The following is a 21737-nucleotide window of genomic DNA, read 5'->3' on the forward strand; positions in this document are numbered from 1 at the left end:
TGCAGAGCGTTTCTGTATTTGGTTTGGTTTTCTATTTGCATGTCTGTGTGGTTTTTTTTTTCAGTTGCAGCGCGTTGAGCTCTCTCGGCCACCGTATGTTCAAATACATGGCAAATAACCTTTTTACAGTCTATGTAAATAACCCGCTTCAATGGTAACGTGAACGAGGTTGATCTCGCGCTCAATCATAAATCTTGTAGACTGTTACTCTGGATTTATGCGTTTTTTTTAAGAAAGAAGAAACTATAAACCTACCTGATTTGGTTTTCATCTCTTTTTTGTACATGTATGTCTTTACTGTAAACCATTTTAGAAAGGTTATTATAACTCTCCTCTTTGTAATGCCACTTGAATTCATTGTAGAAAGCCATGCCCAGTGCAATTCAGATTCACCAGCAAAAGTAATTGTTAAGCTTTTCTTGCATCAAGCGGAATCCTAAGAGCCTCAGGGAGGGTGTCAGGGTATAATATTTTTCATAAATATGTTTTCACATATGATTTTGCTCTTCCTTTCTCCCTTTGGTTTTCTACAGGACTTTGACAGGCCCAAATCCTAGCTATCATGTGAAGGCTTTGGCCTCCTCTTTGACATTGTGCCATTAAGCTGCGCTGCCTTACCCAAGGCACTGGACTGTAAAAATGTCACCACCGGCATGACCATCATTACTTATTTAAGATCACTACATCAGGAGGCAACCTCAGCACCAACGACGAATTGGCTCCTTGGGCACAAAGGTGCTATGTTATTACTGTACACCCTAGGCATTTATGCCTCCCTCAGCCTGGTTGCCCCTCAGGGCAACTTCCCCAGGCTCGAGAACATAGGGGCATATAAATCTGTCAGCACCACGCCGACAAGGGCCACATGTGGAATTCCTGAAAGGAGTACTTTCTGTCAAGTCGGCCAGGTTCAGGAGGATCTCCTCACCTGTATCCAGAAGTTCTGTATCCAAGAGTGTCCATATAGTTCCTCTACGCTAGACTACACAGACATTTTCGCCACAGATGTGAACACGTGCTGGAAAGGTGACGCACAAGACCACCGGCCAGGTGCAGAGGCTGATTCCACCAGCTTCACCTTTCCCACCTCGAGAGGTTGTCCGGCTTCCCCCTCAACTCTAAGCTTTGGCCAAGCAAGCTCATTTACTCTAACGGTGTGGCTGAAACTCGAGCAAGACACTGTAATGTAAGTAGACACACGTCCAGAATTTTCCCTTAAGAAGATCAGAGAGGCAGTGCAAGTGTTTCTGTCACTTAGAGAGTGAATATTTTACTTAATCAACCGGATCAGTTTCAATACCTGTTCCGTTCCAGGAAAAGAATGACTTGTTAGAACACCGCTGTATGATCTAAACCCGATATGGATTAGCTCGACCGCTCGCCTTGCCAGAGCTGGTTTTATTCAAAATAACTTTTCCTGTGTAGTTGATCCCCACTCAGCTGTTGGTTGTCTTCACCTCATTTTCAGACATTTCCTCTGTTGTATCTCCACTTTGAAAGCATGTTAGTACATGGAATACATTCTGTGAGGAGTCCTGCCAAGTTGAAAAAGCTCTGAGTCCTGTTTGCTCTGCTCCGGCAAGACCAGCTGTGGCCAGTTTTAGATCAATGAAATGAAATTGCCACAGTGTTTCCTGAGCTCTGACAAAAAAGCATCAACTCAAAGGCCACTTTGTTTTTCCACAGCACAGAAAATGATATAGTTGAAAGTGGGTGATGGGATGAAAGGATGGAGTCAGACAGGCTATAGAAGAAGAACAACTGTTTCAGCATTTTATATCAAGTGCAGAGCATGAAAAGAGAGAGAAAGCCACCAGCGTGTAGTGTTGAAAAATAAATAAGTGAGTCTGTGCGGTCAAGGCTGTGCGGTCAAGGCCCGACGCGTTCTCTCCTTGAAGTGGCGCGAGGCAGAGTCAACAGGCGTGCGTGTTTATTCTGTTCTTATAGTGAATTAATTGTCCTGTGTTTAATACCTTGCCTAAGATCCCCTTGGTAATATGACATAAAAATATACACTGCTCAGACGTAGTTTTTTGGAACACTTGCCTTACTAGACATATTGAATACTAAAACGTTGCCTTCCCTTGAGAAGCCTGGCCTAATTGCAAGTGGAGCAGGCAGCAAAGCTTGGCTATAGGTGAGATGTTTCTGACTCCGGGGCCAGCCGCAACCTGAGTACAAATGCTTTATGATTTATTGGATGCGGTGGCCTGTGTTCGTAAATGTTGCCGTTTCCCGTAAAACGTCTTTAATGGTGTTTCATATGACAGTGTATGAGGGTGTTTTTGAGTAACAAGAAAAGGCAAATGGAAAATATTGATACAACATGCATAAATGTCAGAGTGATGTTCATTTCAGATGGCAAGGAATTTCCTAGTAAAAGAGGGTTGTTGGATTTTCATAGCCGATCTTTTAAAGGTGTATTGATTGTTTACTAATGTCTTTCACTGTTCTATATGAAATGTTATGAAGCGCTTAATATAAAGATGTATTATGCAATGCAAAATTTTGGATATTCTTTTATGGTGCTTGTTTTGAATACCTAAATTGGTCTCATCCAATCATTAATGTTTATTTTCCTAATGTGCAGGACTTTAATCGAAAAGAGCGCAATGGGCAGACTGGTGCTTCTGGTGACAGTCTCGGAGGAAGACATTCAGATCCACCACAGCATTCAGAGCAGACAAAACTTCTCCAAAAGCATGAAGACTGCAGGTCACATTAGCATTGGCCACTGGACACACATGGCTCTACAGGTAGGCAGCGTGTTTCTATTCTTACTCTTTCTGTGGTTATTTATATTGGAAAATAGGGCAGGACTTGATTCTATTCATCAGGATTTGTTTGGATTGCTTTCAGATAGCTGTGATGTTATTGTGGCCGTGGTTATGTTGACAAAGTGGTTTCAGAGGTGGTATATATATATATATATATATATATATATATACATACATTAAGGCACTTGATGTGATTAAGATTATTTTAATGTATTGTACTTGAAAATATATGTTGTTGAGCTGACAGTGTTGATTAATATTTTTTCTAGCACTGCAGAAAAAAATAATATAATAAGCTTAGTCAAGTGTCATGTAGTGTTGCTCTGGCAACACTAAATCACGCTCCATTCATATCTGAGGTAATTAGCTGCTGGAAAATATTGATATTAATATTGTGTCGAGAGAACCCGCTGCAGGTTCTCGCTGAACCCATGTCACAACAGATTTCCACTTTGGACAAGATGCATGAATAGAAGGCGTTAATTACAGTGGTAAACATCTGCTTTCCTGCAGCTGTGAGGGCAGGAAGGGGGAAGAGAGCAGGTCAGCCCCTCACACACCCCGCTCTGAATACATATCAACACACACACCATGCCCAGTCGCTCCTGCTTCATTCCTGTCAGAAATACTCAACTGCTTTTGCCTCTCCTTTGTTTTCAAAAATGATCCACATCCAATGCAGCGATGCAAATATGAAGAGCACAGAAACTTGGAATTGCTGGGTCATGTTTCATTCTCGGCTTTCTAAGCCCTTTGCACAGACAAAGTACCAGTCAGCCCCATTAGGACTGGCTCTCTGGCATTGTTCAGCTTTGCGAATGGCTGCCTGTATCTCTGAGTCAGAAATGAGAGGAGAAAGAGTAGAGGATCAACTTGGCCAGCATCAGGAAACAGAGTGCTCTGTTTGTGGAGAGTATTACCTTACAATAGTAGTGATCATTATGGCTTTAAATTGCAATCGTTCAGATTATGAATAGCAGGTTGACTTCTGGGACAGAAAACATTATTATGATAATGAGATCCTTCCCACAAATTCAGAGGTAATATGTTCCCTTCCTGCGACAGCCTTGACTTGGACTATATAAGATATAGCCTATTCTCTGTGCCCATTAGGAATTTAAACTGCAGGCCGGTCACTATATTCCAGGGACAAAATTAGCCTATTTTCAGCCTTAACTCTTCATGGTGGTCTACTTGCGGAGGGCTATTACTGACATAGTCTAAGTATCTGGTTTCAGTTTTTTCCATCATGTATCTATCTAACTATTCAACTAAGATATAAATGCATTATGCATCTGCACCTTTACGCATCTTTTTAAAATCGATATATAGACCTTTCGACCATGCAAAACTCTTTATTGCATTGAAATATTGTAGTCCTTACAAAAAAATGGAGATTACAGGTGCCGGTAAACTTGACAACCGCACCACCGCGGTTGTAAAGCGCCACCGCGGTGGCTGAATAGTACCGGCGGTGTTTTGCCTAAAAAAAATGTTTGTATATGAATGCTGTTTTATTTTAATATTATGACACACAAAGCTTTGTTTACAAAAGAAATAATAGGTTAGCAATTAAATGTTATATCGCAGCCATGGAAAAGTTTGAATTCATGACGAATGAGAGAGTTGTAGCCTACGTGAGCCCATAAACTTAAGCTTTGTCGACTTTGAATTCTGGTTTGCGATCTGGTCACCCGATTATTAGCGAATTTAAAAATATTCCATTAGTTATCCCTTATAGAAAGCTTGAATTATCTACTTTTAAACAAAACAATTCAAAACGAAAATAAACCGACTAGCATATGCTTATGTTTTCCATATGAAGTGTGCATTTCTCAGGCGCGTTCACTGCAAGAGTGAGCATCGACTTCATCTTTGCAGCTCGACACTGACACACACACGCGCACACAAAACACTTTATTAATAAACAATTCAAATGTCTCCTTGCTATATTTGACACGTTCATAATCATTACTTTTGCCGGTTCTTTGTGACAGCTGTTATGTGCGTTATTTGCAGCACTGCGTCACCCTCCGGTTACATGAACGTGTCACCACTGCATCAGCACCAGAACATGGAGATTTTATTTTAGAGAATGATCGCACAACAGACATTAGAACATTAGATATTCTTTAATTAAATCAACTAATCGAATATTCAAAAATCGTGACTCATCCCTGAATGGAATCTCTTTTTTCTTTTCCCATATCTTCACTCGCGTCTCACCCAAAGGGTGGGTGGGTGGGGGGGGGGGGGGTCCTGATAAATTCGGTTCGAGAGTAGAGATAAAATCCCGAGGCACACACGCACACACGCAAGGTCTCTCGCTCCGATATCTATGTCTCGCTCCCTTTCTCTGCCGTGCGCGCGCTACGCTTGCGCGCTCTTGCTTCCGGGAGATTTTAACTGATTTGCGGGCATCAGGGAGCCGCTATCAATATGCGGGAGACTCCGGGAACTTCCGGGAGACTTGGGATGTCTGAAGTAGAAAAACGCTGTAGGACAGATAGCCAACATTTTTACTTGTAAGTCAAATTATTTTTAACACAGTTTGTGCTTGTTAGACATATGATAATTTGTAAGGCGCGTCAAGTTCATTTTGTAAAGCGCGTTTCACACGCGCGGGTGATTTTAGTTTTGCTTTCTCTGGCAGCGCGCAAACAGCTTAAATGCCGTGCCCTTGTGGAAGATAAAATTCGCTCTTCATACCTTTTACAAGTAGAAAACATGAGGATATCAGAAACGAGATCGATGGTCTCTTTCCTGCTCGTGTCCACATCCCTCTCAAAGCGCAGAGCGGTAGGCTTTATCACGCGCCTTTGTGTGGAAAGTTTATTTTTTTTATTTTTAATTTTTTTTTAATAGATTCAACTTTATTATATTATGTAAGTTACCAGTATTTACTGATATTTATTTCAATGCTTTTCAGGCTTTAGTGTGTTGTTTCTTTCTTTTTTTTTTTTTTTTTTTCTTTCCCCCCCCCCCCCCCCAACCACCGCAACACCGCCGGTATTTGGGTCCATTACTACCGCGGTGGTAAAAAACTGCCACCGTCACAGCCCTACAGATTATGCAATTGTGTTTAAATGTATTATGTTTAGAGCATGAGAACATGGCAGAGAGCTTTTTGTTATGACTATGATTGTAAAAAGCCTATTTATGTTGAATTTCTGTCACTTATCCTATTGAAAGCTTAGGCTATAGCCTATATCCTAGGAAACCCCTGTCTGAGAAGTCTGTGTTTAAGCATAAAAAAAATCAGCATAAACTTACAAGTCGACCTCAGTGACCAATGCACTGTGTATTGACACAAATTTTACAATTCGATTTCGTTTCACAAGCTTGTGATTTGATTCGATTCTGATTTTGATTCAATTAAATGTGTTATTAATTAATTGGGGTATGAATCAGGTATAGTACATGGCAAATTTTCTCAAGGACAAAAAAAAAAAATCTCTCAACTAATGACGTAAACTAGGGAACCCCAGTTGGTACATTAATAGTAAAGGTAAAATGAACTAACTTTTATATGCTACTTACATTTAAATTATACATAGGGTATACATTATGAAGGTTTTATCATAACAACTTAACAATAATAACTTTTAAATTACTTTTTTTTTAAATATAAACATTTAAATGGTGTCTGTCAAAAAAACATGACTGATTTATTCAAACATGAAATATTGAAGAACAGGTAAAGTAATATGTAATATAATGCATAGCCTATATTTAGCAAAATTATCCTCTCTAGAGTAAATTTTTTTGTAGCTAACTAACTATCGAGTTAATGGACATTTTATGGCTTTTCTGAGGTAATATGTAACATTATGAGACTGTTTCATTGCTGTCTGTCCATGGTTGAAACACTGATTGAGCGATTACATGAGACTGCTACGGATTTTGGGATGTACTGTATCTTTTTTCAACATACCTTCTGATGTTCATTCATGTTCATTTCATGCTGTAACTAGTAGTAAAGCAATTCACGTGCACTCCGCGTTGCCTCTTCGCTTGAACCGAGGCGCTACAATGATCTGTCACGCCACATTAAAGAGGGCCAAAATGGTATTTCTTGTATGGATTCCGTAATAAAATTGGCAGAATATGAAAACTGAGACTTTTTTATATTAAAAGTAACAAAGCACAAAGTTTACAATGATTTACTGGATAGGAGGCACATTACAACATTACATCTGGTTCATTCATCAACTGAAAACAGCATGGACTGAAAGATCGACCATCGACAATGATCGACAAAAAATAATGATTTTAATTTTAACTTTTAATTTGAATTTGTACTAATTAATTATATCTACCACAATGTTGAGAGGTACTATACAAAATACATGTTGTCATTTAAATTTTATTTTATTGACACTATTCATATTTTTATTTTAAGCCAGTTTTTGTTTTATATCTTCAACAAAGCAAAATCTAATATTTCCAAGTCAAGTACCCCTGGGTACAAGTACCCCTGGTTGAAAATGAACTGGAGTGGTGACCTTCCAAAACCATCCATGCCGTTATCTTTAGATTTACTTGTTGTTTGTCTGTCATGCATCATTACCCCTTGCTTTTTCTTCCTACTTTTAATTATAATCAGGAATATAAGACTATAATATACAGGTAAGCCTGGGTTTTTAGCATAATCGCTATCACTTTACTTTCACATTCCCTCAGGGTCAGTTTGAGATTATTTGTCTTTTACTCTGCTACTGTCTGCCAGTATGGTTTTGTAAAAAGCAGACCGCCAAATAATTAAGCGACCTGACAGGTAGCTGTCTTTCTGCCGTCTGTGGAGGAAGCCTCTATAGTCAAAGCAAACTCCAAGATAAAGAGAGCGGAGGAAAAAAGAAACACTCAAACGGAATACAACATTACAGCATTTAGAAAGGCTTCAGGGAAAAAGAAAAGAGGAGTTGATCTGTAGGTGCTTGTCCGTAGTCATTACTTTAAGAGGAGAGTGAGAGCAACAGAGGAGGAGAAGCTAGAGAAGAGTGATATGCCTTTTATGCTGCCTGCTCGGTTGACGATGAGGAGCGACACTGGGCTCCTGTCTGTTGTTTGTTGCACTGCTTATTGTGAGTAATTTGTCTCTCTGAAGATGTGGGCCATAATTGAGATCAAGCAAGTATTGAGTGGCTTAAGAGTCGGCAGGGAGGAAAAGTACAACCGTGTTCTTTTTGTCTCTCTTTGCACGTCAGTTCAAAACCGTGAACGTATCACAGCTTAGCTGACACATGAAAAGAGTCGTCGAAGAGGAAAAGTTGAAAATGTAAATGCCAAGGAGGAGCAGTGATTACAGCAGTTCCTCCGTGTAAATCTGAATTATCATATCAATGTGTGTCAGGTACCTGTCATGACAAAACTTGCACTTATAAATGTTTCAAACTTCATTGTTCTTGCATATAAAGGTTGAGACTCTTTTGATGGGGTTCTTTGCTGGTGAAGTGGACATTATCACATCTACATCTTGTCCATTCTAGGGTATCTGTGTCACAAACATTGTTTTGTCTGCTCTAACTTTCAGATCTCGTGTTTGGTTACAATTTAAAAAGCTGCTGTGATGCCAAGTAGAGACCTTTCCTGTGTCAAACAGAACCCTTTCCTGTGTCAAACAGAACTGAGTTACTAAGCTGCTTCCATTTAGAAGCTGAAATAAAACCATAATCAGTTTCCTTTTCTATTTAGAAGCTGAAAAAAAAAAGATATACAATTATATGAAAATAATGTCTATAATAATATGAAAGAATTGTTTTAATTGGTTGTGACAATTGTTTGTGATGTTATTTTGTATTTATTGTGCATTAGCCGCTACTTATAATATACTGGGACGGTCAGTTGAGCAACAAGATCACAGCATATCTCAATTCTCACGTCCTTCCGGGTTCGTTCTTTCAAGGTCGCCTGGCAAGACCGGTCTCCACGAGAACGCAAGTCCGTTCTTTGCGTTCTTGGAATTGATATAGGCTAGGCTACATCCATTTGAGTTGTTGAATAAACCGATTAATTTCGGTTTAATTTTTTTTGAATAAACCGATAAACAAACATCAATTCATTCACAAGTCGAACAAGTGACAATCTCTACAAGTGAGTAATTGAATAATTAAATGAACAGATTCATTAAAAAAACACTGATTCTTTAAAAAAGACAAACACATCCCTGTCTTTATGAGTGTGAGATTCGAATCAATCACTCAACTTGTCATGATCCCAGCCTGGTCTTGTATGGACTTTTATGTTATTTCTTCTTCTTCTTCTTCGCTTGGTGTTTTATGGCGGTTGGCAAACCAACTTTCGGTGCATTACCGCCACCAACTGGACTGGAGTGTGAAGCACAAAAAAAACAAAAAACAATAAGCAACTAAAAAAAAAAAAAAAAAAAAAAAATGTATCCCCTATTCTTCAAATTCTCCAATCTACCCCTATTGCTTTGAGATAATTCATTATCGCACTATATATTTTTACTTGTTCTACTTGCTTTCCCAATAGACTTTCCATACTGAATACTACCACACCCAATTTTCTTACTATCCCCTTAAGTACTAACCTTTCTTTTTCATATTTTAAACATTCTATTAAAACATGTTCTATTGTTTCTGCCTGATCACAATAATTACATTTTCCCGTATCATGTTTTCCTATCTTAAACAAGGAATGATTTAATCGCGTGTGCCCTATTCTAATACGAGAAACAATCGTATCCTCTTTCCTATTCCTAAAAAACACTTCTTCCATTTCCTACTTGCTTCTGAGTACTATACAACTGTCTTCCCTTGACCTCATTATTCCATAGTTCTTGCCATTTATTGTTTATGAATTCTTTTATTTTACTTTTAACTTCATTTTTGCTCAACGTCACTTGCACATTTACCTCATTATGTTTTACTGCTTGCTTTGCTAGTCTATCTACCACTTCATTTGCCTCCAGTCCCACATGAGCAGGAACCCACACAAACACTATTAAGCTTACACTACTTATTCTTAGCAAACTTGCAAGTATCTCATATATAATGTCTTGCCTTGATACTTTATTTCCACTTACGAGGCTTGTGATTGCTGCAAACGAATCAGAACATATAGCTACTAATCTCGGTTTTATGTCCTCTACCCACTGGAGTGCAACCATCATGGCAACTAATTCTGCTGCAAATACAGAGATATGATCAGTTATTCTTTTCTTGATACTAATTTGAAACTTAGGAATATATACAGCAGCTGCTGTTCTTCCAGAGATAGGATCCTTAGAGCCATCAGTAAATATTTGCACCCATGATGCGTAAATCTGATCTAAATACTGCTGTGCTATAATATTCTTTAGGATGTCTTTCTCATTTTTAATTTTCATTTGAATTTGTAGGTCAATTATTGGCCTTGGAAAAATCCATGGTGGTATACTGGATAATATCACAGTAGGGCTAACATCACAATCTTCAATAACCGCTTCTTGTGCTTCTCTTTGAACACTCCATCCCAAGCTTTTAATGTTTTTGTTCCCATGTTCCCAGCATTCTTCTAGTACTCCCTTCACTGAATGATTCTTTTTATGACCTTTTATATTAACCCAATAATTCAGTCTTATTTTATGTCTTCGAAGTTTTAACGGAGCAACACAAACTTCTACCTGTAGAGCTGCTATGGGAGATGTTCTGACTGCACCACAACATATTCTTAGAGCTTGATTTTGTATTGCTTCAATCTTTTTGAGTGTAGTCTTGTTTGCAAAACCGTAAATTATACTTCCGTAATCTAAACTTGATCTAATTAAAGTATTATAAATTCTTTTCAACGATAATCTACAAGCTCCCCATTCCACCCCTGTTAAACATCTTAATATATTTACTCCTTTTTTACATTTCTTAATCAGATTTTTAGCATGTATAGCAAAAGTCATCCTGGAATCCATCCATACACCGAGATATTTGACTACAGGCACTTGCTCCATTTCCTGCTTATATAACTTTAACTTAACCTCTGGTATTTTTTTCCTTTTAGTAAAACATACAGTATAACCTGAGTTTTAGCCACACCCCTCTACTTCATCTACTGCTTTTTGAATACTTTGTGTTACACATGCGATATTACGTCCTCTTTTTATGTTATTTCCTGTTCTGCGCCATGTTTTGTAGTCCTTTGTAGTTTTTCTGGTTGATTAGTTATTTGATTTTTCCCCAGGTGTGTCTTGTTTGACAATTACCCCTTGTGCATTTAAACCCCAGTGTTTCTTGCGTTCCTTGTCGAGTCTTGTTCCTACATGGATGTGATGTTTGGTGCACTCAGTCTGTTCCTGTTTCTCTGGCCTTTGTGTTTGATGTGTTTATTTTTGTCAGTAAACTCACTGCATTTGGATCCAGCTCTCGTTTGTTTTTGAGTTCACCCTACGTTACACAACTGCACTAAATTGATCAACTCAACTCTTGATTGTGTGTTGCTCAGAGACCTGCAACAGTTAATTCTGCTTGACTTCATTTGCACCTTATTGTAGGCTGCTTTTTTAGACATAACTCAAAATTGTCTTCTTATTTATTGAACAGTTACAAAGCATTGAATATTATATATTCTTGAATATACAATTGTGTTATATAAAAGACAGTGGACTTGATTGCACTGAGCAAACTTGTGTGTATACGTGTATTTTTTTTCTTCAATAATCGTGAAAAGGTGCAATGGCATTTACCGTTGTTGTGCAAATTTTCATGGGCCACATTCTGTAATTTCAATAGAAATCCACGTGATTGCAATTTGCATGAGGGCGAAAGATCTCCCCACACAGATTTCGCAATTTGGTCACACAAATTCGCCCTGTTAACCTACAGAAAGCTGCTTGGTTAGAAAGTGACTTCAAGTGTGAACTGTGCTTTATACATCACTAAGCTATTGACAGCAGAAAATGGACCATTTTTTCTGCAAAATTTAGTAAATTTGACCTCATGTTTACTTTATTTTCAAACATTCAAATAATTTTTTGGTCAAATAGCCTCAAAAATCCACATGGCACATGCCCAATAACAGTATGTTCTCCAGCTCATGGGGGAAGTGTTCCGAAACTGCGCTCTTGTGGCTGTTTATATGTTGTCTTTGGCTGTTCGAAGTTCGTGAGAATTCCACAAGTTAATGAACATTTTCACGCACAATTAGAGCTTCCACAAGGGTCTAGGCCTTGGCCGTGCCATTTCGATCGCAGAGGCTTGCACTGTGGTAGACACTCGTTCTCCGGGGACATTTGTTTTGGCCAAGAGCTGCCGAGTCTCAAGCTCTTAACCCGAATGTGCACATGCCTCATCACCCTGCATGAACTTCACCCCACCCAAAGATAAGTAGGCCAGCCAGCCTGTGGCCCAGGGCCCCTTGAGCCAGAGGACCACTAAAACCGGGGTGAGGTGGTGGGGTTGGCAAAGGGTAGCTGGCTGCCTCGAGTCAAACTATCTCTGTGAGGGAAAAAAAGATCATGCAGTATAATAAAGGCCTGTAGGCAGCTCGCTTTCACAGTATATGTTTAGTAATACAGTCTTTAACACAAATAGACTCAAAGCCCTGTTGATGTGACTTGTGATTGCAGCTTATTTTTCATTGCTTTTCACAATAAACCACTGAAAATCTAGAACAAAAAATGGAAAATATACATTCGAATATCATGATGTCATGATGTTTATCTTTATAGATAAAGGTGTGCTGTGAATAAACTTTGTTGAAGCGCAGGAGCCAGTCTGAAGCAGAGGAGACATCAGCACTGCTATCAGGCTGCCCTCTGGCTCTGGCAGGGGAGCTGGCAGCGGGTCAGCTGACCTTTCAGAGCTTCTCGTGCCACCCAGAGTGATGGAGACTGATTGGCAGCGCAAGTGAAGGTGAAACAAGGTGGATGGAGGCAAGGAGTGCTTCCACCTTTCCCCAGCTCACTGTCTACGGGCACCGGAGGCCATGAGTGGTGAATAAATCACCCCAAAGTGTTGACAGGAAATTAGAGTCTTTGCTGCTGTAAGCTCCTGGAGTTGACTTCTTCAGGACATGGGCGGCACTTCTCGCAGTGCTTATGAATATACTGGTTTTAAATTAAGTGTCGTATCGAAAGGAAAATACACTGGGCTTTTGAGAACCGCCAGCAATGACGAACAGAGCATTGTTTAATCTGGTCCGTCGAGGCGTTTATATGTGTTTCAGCGCATCAATGTCAGACGGAATTAAACGCTAACCCAGAGATAGGCTTTCCTTGGCAAGTTTTCTCAGGAGTCTTTATTCAGATTAAAGTCAGAGAAGATCAGTGGCGGATGGATATAAATCAAAAAGGGCAATGCTGAGTGGCAGAGCTCCCTGCGAAACTGGTAATGGCCATAAGTCGATATGCGGAATTTCACTGTATATTATGTCTCTCAGACCAGGCGTGAGTAACAATGACAGACGGGCGTACGGCCACGGGGCGAGTGCCATCCCGGAAATCGTCCGTGTTGATCAGACAGATCAAATGCATTGTGTGGCCACATCGGAGTCCTGTAATCTGTCATAGCTGCGGGGTCGCAGCTCTTTGCAGATGTGGCGGAGCTGATTACGTCTCCTCTGTTTAGCTGCCACTGCCCTTCTGCCTGGTTAGCATGTGTTTATTGCTAGTGAAAGGCACGAGAGGGATGGGTAGAAGAAAAAATGAAGTATACAGTCCTGGATCTGAAGCCTGTCAGGAGATGGATGGGTAGCTCGTGGCACGCTGCCCCTCCATCCACAATCTGTAAAGTGTACAGCAAAGTCATATGAACACACCAGCACTCAGTGCACTACATAAATAAGGCCGGACGGCAATAAGTCAGGCGCTAAAATGCGCCTGTATGTTAAACATTTCCGGCATTTCTAAATAAACGGCAATTCATCAAACAGAAAACATCACATATGCACGACACTGGCTCAATTATATATTTCATCTTTAGAGGTAATAAATAATGAGAGGCTACATGAAATGTGGGCTTGGTTATTTTACTTTGATGGTTGTTCAGGACTGGTAATCTTGCAAGTGAATGATGTATGTGCTCACTTACTTGGTCTGATTTTCAATTCCATAAAGGTTATATCAACATTTTAACTGCTTTAACATCCCATGATTTTCAAGGACTATAATGCATTATATATATGACACATTTGAACAAACTCCTAATCCTACATATTAAATTTCAACTCGAACCAGGAGTTTGTTCACACGAGTCAAATGAGGTCAAGTAATGAGAATAAGCAATATAGTAATGGTGATGATTGCCTTAGACTGGCATAAATGTATATTTATTGGTCTGCTGGTGGATTGTCTTAAACCTTACCTTTTATTATGGCTTCTCAGAGCATTTTGTGCAACTACTTTGTGCATTAGCAGTATAGCCATAGATTTGCATAATGTTTCTATTACTTTCAGAGGCAGACACAAGTAAGAGAAAAGGGAGATAATAGGAAAAATCTCTTTTGGAAAATCACTTTTACAGCAGATATTGCTCTTTCCATTGTTGCATTGAAGCTACATTGAATTCACCCTCCCTCACTGGTGAGAGAGCATGTTTGATTAATATCCTTAATGACAACCGGATCAATTAGGAACATTTGCACTTGTAAATTGCTTGTAAATGTCATGTTTTCAAGAAACAGTCTACTTGAAATCATTATCTTGATATAAAAAGAATGTAACTCACCACAAATCTAGGTATTCCTGCATCACTAATTTTCCCAGCAAGAAGACTATTTAATGATGCTGTAAAAACAAACAGCTTCCAGTAAAACAATTATGCCATATGTTTACAGACAGTGGGGTTTATGAATATTTACTAATTTCCTAGTTTAAAATGTCAAAGTTGCAGTCGTATCCATTGCACACTCTGTTCTGTTCTGTAATGCATAGTCACTGCTTGAGCATTTGGTAATCAGACTTAGAATTTTAGGCTACTAGCCTAATCATTACGGTGTCAATATGGAACAAACAAAAATATGAAAGGAACAATAAATAAATAAACGCTTATCTGCTGCTATTTTCTGCCTGGGTCCTCAGCATACATTTTTTTTGTTTCATTATTTACTGACACATAGCTCTAACTGTAGAAACTATACTAATAGTACATTGTATTGAAAACCTAGTTAGTTCAAATAATTCCTGTTCCATTCAGACAGAGTAAACTGTGTCAAAAAAAATCTCATGATATGCTTTCTGTGTAAAGCATATCCTCTCAAGAGTTATTACCTTTATTAAAAGCCCTGACACATTGCCTTATATATTTCTGACTTCTCCAGCACCACAGAGACAATTTTCTTTTCTTAAATAAACTGTCATGCTAGTCTTAATATATTGTTGCCATCCTCACAGCAGGAGAAAGAAGGCTGATATAAAACATGTATATGTGAGATTGGTAATTGTATCTTTAGTGTACTTGAGTAGAACAAATGTTTCTCTCTCATGGCTGTGTTAATGTGATAAAGCTGAAATTGGCTTTTCATCAGTTTTCTTCGCGCTGTAATGGTGGACAGTGAAGAGAAGCCCTGGCATCAATAGCAACGCTGCACACTTCCTGTCTGTGCTAGTTATATTTCACATCACTACACTGGCCCCTCTGTGCATTATGAAACATGTGATAATGTGACAAATTACAAATATGAAAACATTTTTGCTTCATTTAAATGATAAGAATCACAGGGAGGCCTTGCTATAAGCCATAAATAAAACATCTCACATGTTTGCGGTTATGTATGTGTGAGTGTGTATGAGGTGGCGGGAGAGCGTGTGCATTCAGATAGAAGGGCAGGGCTCCGGCAGGTATCAGCGTTAAAAGAGGAGGATTGCTCACGCTGATACCCTCATCCAGAGTGGAATATTTCTAGAGGCCCTGACAGCTCCTCCAGTGCTGAAATGGAAAGGGCTTTATCATGGAATGGTTTGTCACTCAAGCTGCTGCAGACGACTTGGCTTCAGGTTAAGCTTGTATCTAGCCCTGCTTTATGGTCCAAGCCCAAAGATCGCAACATTGTTTTTGGTGTGAATTATGAAATCACTGATATAAAAAGCCCCCAGTTAGATTTTCGAAAGATTGTGCCCTGTTGTTTTCCCTGTTGGCTAAATTGTCTTTCTTTAACACATGAAAAGGGTTTTAAGTATTTCATAAATCTCATGTCAGACGGTCTGCTTCAGTTTAAAGAGGTTATATTTTATTATTATTTTCCCCCCCAGGTTTTTCCATATTTCTTCCTGATATTTTTTGCTTTCATTTAAACCAATGGAGGCAAATCTTATGGGCTGCGAGTTTGCTGTTGAGTCTAATATAAAGTGTAATAATCGGTTTCCTTCTCATGACTTCATGGTCTAAAGGGTTGAACCCATTCAACAAGCAGTTTTTGCAAGTTTCAGTCTTTCTCTTCAAATTATAAAGAATGATTAGCTTGCCTTTTCCATTATGTGATCACTTTAAAGACTTTGTTGTGCAGAATTACTGTTTCTTAATGTCAGCTAGTGATAAAGTTACACATTTGGCTCTGTGTTTTTAGGGTGTTGTTGTATCTTAGCATTGTCGTTTCCCACAGAGTTTACATTGTACATTTTAGTACTTTTTCCACCATTTCCAATATATATATTGTTTTTGTGCCTACTTTACGTACTGTAAAACCACAATACTTTAGGAATAAATAATTGTTAGTTTCAGCAGTGGTTTCTGTCTGCTGCTAGTTGGACCTTTGCTAAATAGCCATTGTTATATAAATAATGGTATAAATTTGTTGCACATTCTGGTAAATCCCTGTGCAGATTAAATATCCCTTTTTCAATTTGAAAGCAGAGAGGAGCTTTTAAGATGTCAGCACCTGCTGATTAGTACGTTACTAAGAGCTCCAAAGAACGTCCAGTTATTAATCTGCTGTAGAGCTGAAACCACCTCCACACCAGTTTGATCTCATAAGGCAGCGTTCCAGACAGGTCAGACCAGTGACCAAACTCACACTACAAACACACACTTTGCACATGCATTCTAACAAAACATGAGCTAACTTAGACATGAGATTGACTTTGGACACAAGTAGTTCAAAACAGAAAGGACTTTTGTTCTCCACCTTTAAAATAAACATGCCGGGGTTGATAATGACATAATGATCAGCTCATAAAAATGGGCTAAATAAATAAATAAAATAAACTCAGAAGAGCAGTGTATGTGGCTTTTTAATACCATATTCATAAATCATGGTTTTTACACATTTTTCCAAGACATTTAAAAGACGCATTGGGATAAAAAGCCACATACTGTAATGTAAATTTTAATGTAAAGCCAAAGCTCACGATTTATGTGCTCTAAACGTGCACGGTGCACTTACACTATACGGTCCGAACGTCGAGCTGCGACTTGACTGCTCACACTATACGTGTGAAATATGTGCGATAAACCCCCGTGCCAGGTTGCGCCAATAGACCATATCGTGAATCCAGAGATATTGTCAAAACAAGCATCATCATCAGCTATCGATATCAAGAGGATTTAGCATTTCCAATTTATGTATTCAATTATTATTAGTATTACTGTATTATTATTATTATTATTTTTATTATTATCATTATTAGGGAAGGCCTACATTTATTATTTAATTGATAGCCTATTATAATTAATTTGCCACACAATAATTTCATAGTGCATCACTGCATAACCTATACGCTGCAAGGATAATAATAATAGATTAGATAGAAGCTTGCTTACTCATTGAAAATTATCTAAAAACAATTAGGTCGAACTGGAGGTAAGCAACAGCAATTTGCAGCTAGTTTGATAACTACAGAACTTAAAGATCTCCTTTTGGTTTTCTTTATTGCTGCATGCAATGAGGGAAAAAACACTGAGTTTTAGGCAATCGGTTCGTAGCTCTGCTTCTACTGTGCGATATAGTCACAAAGAGCGAACAAAATGGCAGAACCTGTCGGGAGAGGTTAATTGCCTCTTTTCTCCCTGTACACTGTACGGACACTGCACGACAGACGACGTACGACTGCACGACATTTCGGGCCTGACCCGAAAATGAGTCGCACGAGTCAGAATTCGGCTCAAAATCGGACGCAAATTCCAGCCTCAGTCACTTGTAAGCAACCGCCTTTTTCAAGACCTTTAGAAGCTTAAAACAATTATGAGTGGGGTATTACTTTGTTTTATGTTTTAGAATAAAATGTGAAAATATATTGAATTAACCACAGACCTTATTTTAGGCATTTAACCAAAAACCCATTTAGAACAACTAAAGTAATGCACAAATTAAGCATTGAAACTACTGCAAATGAAATGTGACAAGAAGAAGGAGGGCCCCTCATTCCTAATTGAAATGGTATAGTCCAATTTCCTGCTGGAGTGAATGCAGGTGGAGCCAGAATACAAGCAGCCATGTTTGGCTGGTTAGCATAGCGCCTTAGCCCCTACTGCTAGATGCTGTAACAACACCATGTGGCAGCAAAAACACCTTTTTCTGTTTAAAAATGTGCTATTATTGTGTTCTTAGAACATTTGTTTTACATTCAAATATATTTCATTATATTATAAGAGATTTTATCATGCCTAATTTATAAGAGTACAAAATATTTTCCCTGTCTGCTGTCTTGGACATCACATCACTAGCAAAGGGCTCAGGACTGTGCACATTCTTGTGGTGCCATCAGCCAATCAGCATCGCCATGAGGTCAGGAATGGGAACGCTAATGAATTGATGTCTCCAGGCATTTTAGGCCTCCTTGGATCATAGCTGAATGTTGTAGTTGCTGCCTTCAGTCTGTGTGTTGCTTGATGACATTAATCTTGATTGTCGGTTTTATTTGGAACTAATTTTGTTGGCTAAAAAATAACTTGTCACATTCATCTGAAAAATTGCTCAATATTAACTTATTTATTTGTTTATTTTTATTTTTATTTATTTGTTTACACGGTTTGCATAAAACCGTGTGCTTTTTGGGCTGAATCACAACCATCTTATATGTGTAATATCAGCTTAAATATTTTGTCATAAACACTTTGATGCTACGGTTGAAAAAAAACCCTCATTATTGTCCCAAAGCAACAGTTACTGGAATGGAAGGGGGAAAAAGGCAACAATGGGAGTACCAGAGCTCTTTTAAGAGTCTGCAGGGCTAGTAAATGGGATGAAGCACTTCAAGATTCATTTACATCACTATGACGTTGCTTCAGATCTCAGCAGCAAGTCATTGGCCGGTTAGAGATTTCAAGAATAGCCTCTCTACGGTTTTCAATCAGTGGCCATGAAAGAGAGCAGCTTAAGCATCCTCCAGTCTAACGCTGCCTTCATCCTTATGGATTTTTTTAGTTGACTTATTTCCATGCACCTTTTTTAAAAGGAGATTGTGAAAGAACATGCAAATATGAATATGATGAAGGGGCGTTTTCTGAGAAGAGTATCCACAATCATCAGCCATAGAAAACATAAATATTACATATAAATATACTACATTTGGAAATACTTAACTATTTTTAGCAATATATTTCAGTATCGAATGAAATGTTTATTTATAATTAGCATTGCACTCATTCTTCTTCTTCCTGATGAATCCATAGATGCATAACACAAGTGTGAGCTTGTTCCTGAATGGTCTAGAGGAGGATGGCACAGCTTTGGACACACAAACCCTAGCAGGACCTGTTGATGACATCACCTCAGAGAGTACTCTGTGGATCGGTAGAAGTTCTAACGGTAATGAATTCTGTACTTCTACATCTTTCAGTTTTTAATATGCACATTTATATATTTGATTTGAATTAGCTTTTTTTTTTCAAAGCTGTAACTATCCTCGTCCAACGGTATTTCTCCTCAGAATCACACAGTTTCCTATCACTCGATTTGAGTGCAGAAAAGGACACACTAATTTGCAGACATGTTACATTTTTCCATTATAGAAATATTCATAAGCCTGCAACTAATCATAGTTGGAGTTTATATAGGTCAGGGGTGACCATATGGCAACAAATAATCTCCTCATAAATGAGATGAGATGGGATTTCTGTAATACCCCCAGGGAATGAAACACACACACACACACACACACACACACACACACACACACACACACACACACACACACACACACACACACACACACACACACACACACACACACACACACACACACACACACACACACACACACACACACACACACACACACACATTTTGAATACACATCCACAAATAGTATAGACTTGCTAAAGTTTCTTTAAGTTCACTCTGCTGTCATTCTAATCTAAGCTCAACATTGCTGTGTTTTTTAGTGCAAAAATTACAATAATTTTGACCAAATCTCTTAGAGGGCATAAAAAATTGGTTACCACTGCTATTAGTTTCTCTCGTTTCCTAAATGGCACAGAAGAACAAGGAAGCAACCCACTGCATATAGTCTTCAAAGAGAGCATGCCTCATTTACTGTCAAACATGCACACACAGAACAGCGTCACATGAAAGTTGCAGTCTGTGTAATCCATTTTGCACACATTATAAACTCTACATCCCGAGCCCAGGGGTCTGAAATGCTTGTTTGATTCATGTAGAACTCATGTGGACAAAGCATGGAAGGATTTCTTATAAGATTTAAAGTCCAATGCTGGGTTCAGACAAACATGATGCCATTTTAAACTTTTGACCAGAGCATAAAAATACAAATTTGACCAAGTAAGGTGAGAAAAAGAGACTTCTTTCAAGATCATAAATTATCTCAGACCCCCCCCCCCAAAAAAATTTCTTGTCTTTTCAAATTTATGTCTATTCGATCATGTCATTTAATACTGAATAATCTCTCTTCTGGTGTACAGACTGGTTTATTAAGTCACCGTAGTCTGTATGAAATGCTTTTATCATTATATATAAATGTTAAATTTTTCTTTGGCTTGGCATGTCTTGTCTTGCGTTTTCATATATGCATACAAACTTCTTTAATTCATGTTTTTACGAATAAAATGTGCTATTCAAATACAGCAACAATATCTCATATAAAACACAGACTCAGCACACAAAGATGAAAAGATTTCAGGGCAAACATCCATATAACATTTCAAACAGAGCCAGTTATTAGAACAGAAGGAATTATATCTTATCTGGTGATGTAGATGGACCCACACGTTTAGGCTTGGATCTATGCCGCCCATCCTGCCGGTGGGATTAATGCTCACAGAGAACTGTAAATAAGCATAATAGATCCCACCATGCAGCAAGTGTCTCTTTAACTCAAATAAAGACACAGATAAGGTAATCCACTAGTTGCTATGGATCCTGCAGACCGTCTTCAATAGCGGCCATTGACTTTCCTTTCTTTTTCTCCCCAGGGTCAAATCAATTCATTGGAAGGATGCAGGATTTTAGATTTTATCCAAAGACATTAACCAACAGGTAAGCATAAGGTCACAGGACATTAACATCAGATGCTGAAGCAAAACCAGTTTAGAAACACGGATATGAACAATTTTAAATCATGCATTTCTGTATTTCAGAGAGATTGAAGAGGTGTACGCTGGGCAATTCCCTCAACTACACACCCAGTCCACATGCCGCTGCTCCGCCAGCCACCCCAGAGTGCATCCCTTAGTGGAGAGGTACTGCATCCCCAATGCAGCCAATGATACCACCCATAACAAAGTGCTCCGCCTGAACCAGGACGCCCACCCACTGCATTACATCAATGACAATGACATCGGAACCACCTGGATCTCCTCCATCTTTCCCACTTTAGAGCTGCTGGACAAAGGAATAACCATCACTATAGATCTGGAGAATGGACAGTACCAGGTACATACCCACCAATAAGTGGCTTGTTGGGAATGTTGTTCCAAGATCAACAAAAATGGCCTGAAAAATCCCTACTTCGTTCATGCTGTGAACTTAGAAGAGTATTTATTAGGATTTATAGTTTATCTTGATATTATTTTAGTTTACAGAGCATCAAGAGTGAAAACACTATGTGCTTTAAAGTTAGTTTAACTTGATATT

At 38.7% G+C, this 21737-nt stretch overlaps 1 protein-coding gene across 1 annotated transcript in view; it reads left to right on the forward strand.

Moving 5' to 3' along the window:
- Positions 1-653: 653 nt before the first annotated feature.
- The window catches only part of ush2a (Usher syndrome 2A (autosomal recessive, mild)), a gene marked incomplete at both ends in the record, with an annotated part of 211764 nt that continues 190680 nt past the window's right edge, over positions 654-21737 (forward strand). The window contains 5 exons of the mRNA XM_081394329.1: positions 654-1186; positions 2591-2756; positions 19319-19454; positions 21077-21140; positions 21242-21536. Of these exons, the coding sequence (XP_081250455.1) occupies positions 654-1186; positions 2591-2756; positions 19319-19454; positions 21077-21140; positions 21242-21536 (1194 nt within the window). The remainder of the gene's footprint in view (positions 1187-2590; positions 2757-19318; positions 19455-21076; positions 21141-21241; positions 21537-21737) is intronic.

The sequence above is a fragment of the Scardinius erythrophthalmus genome (assembly GCF_964197995.2).
Source record: "Scardinius erythrophthalmus genome assembly, chromosome: 19".
NCBI classification, from domain to species: Eukaryota; Metazoa; Chordata; class Actinopteri; order Cypriniformes; family Leuciscidae; genus Scardinius; species Scardinius erythrophthalmus.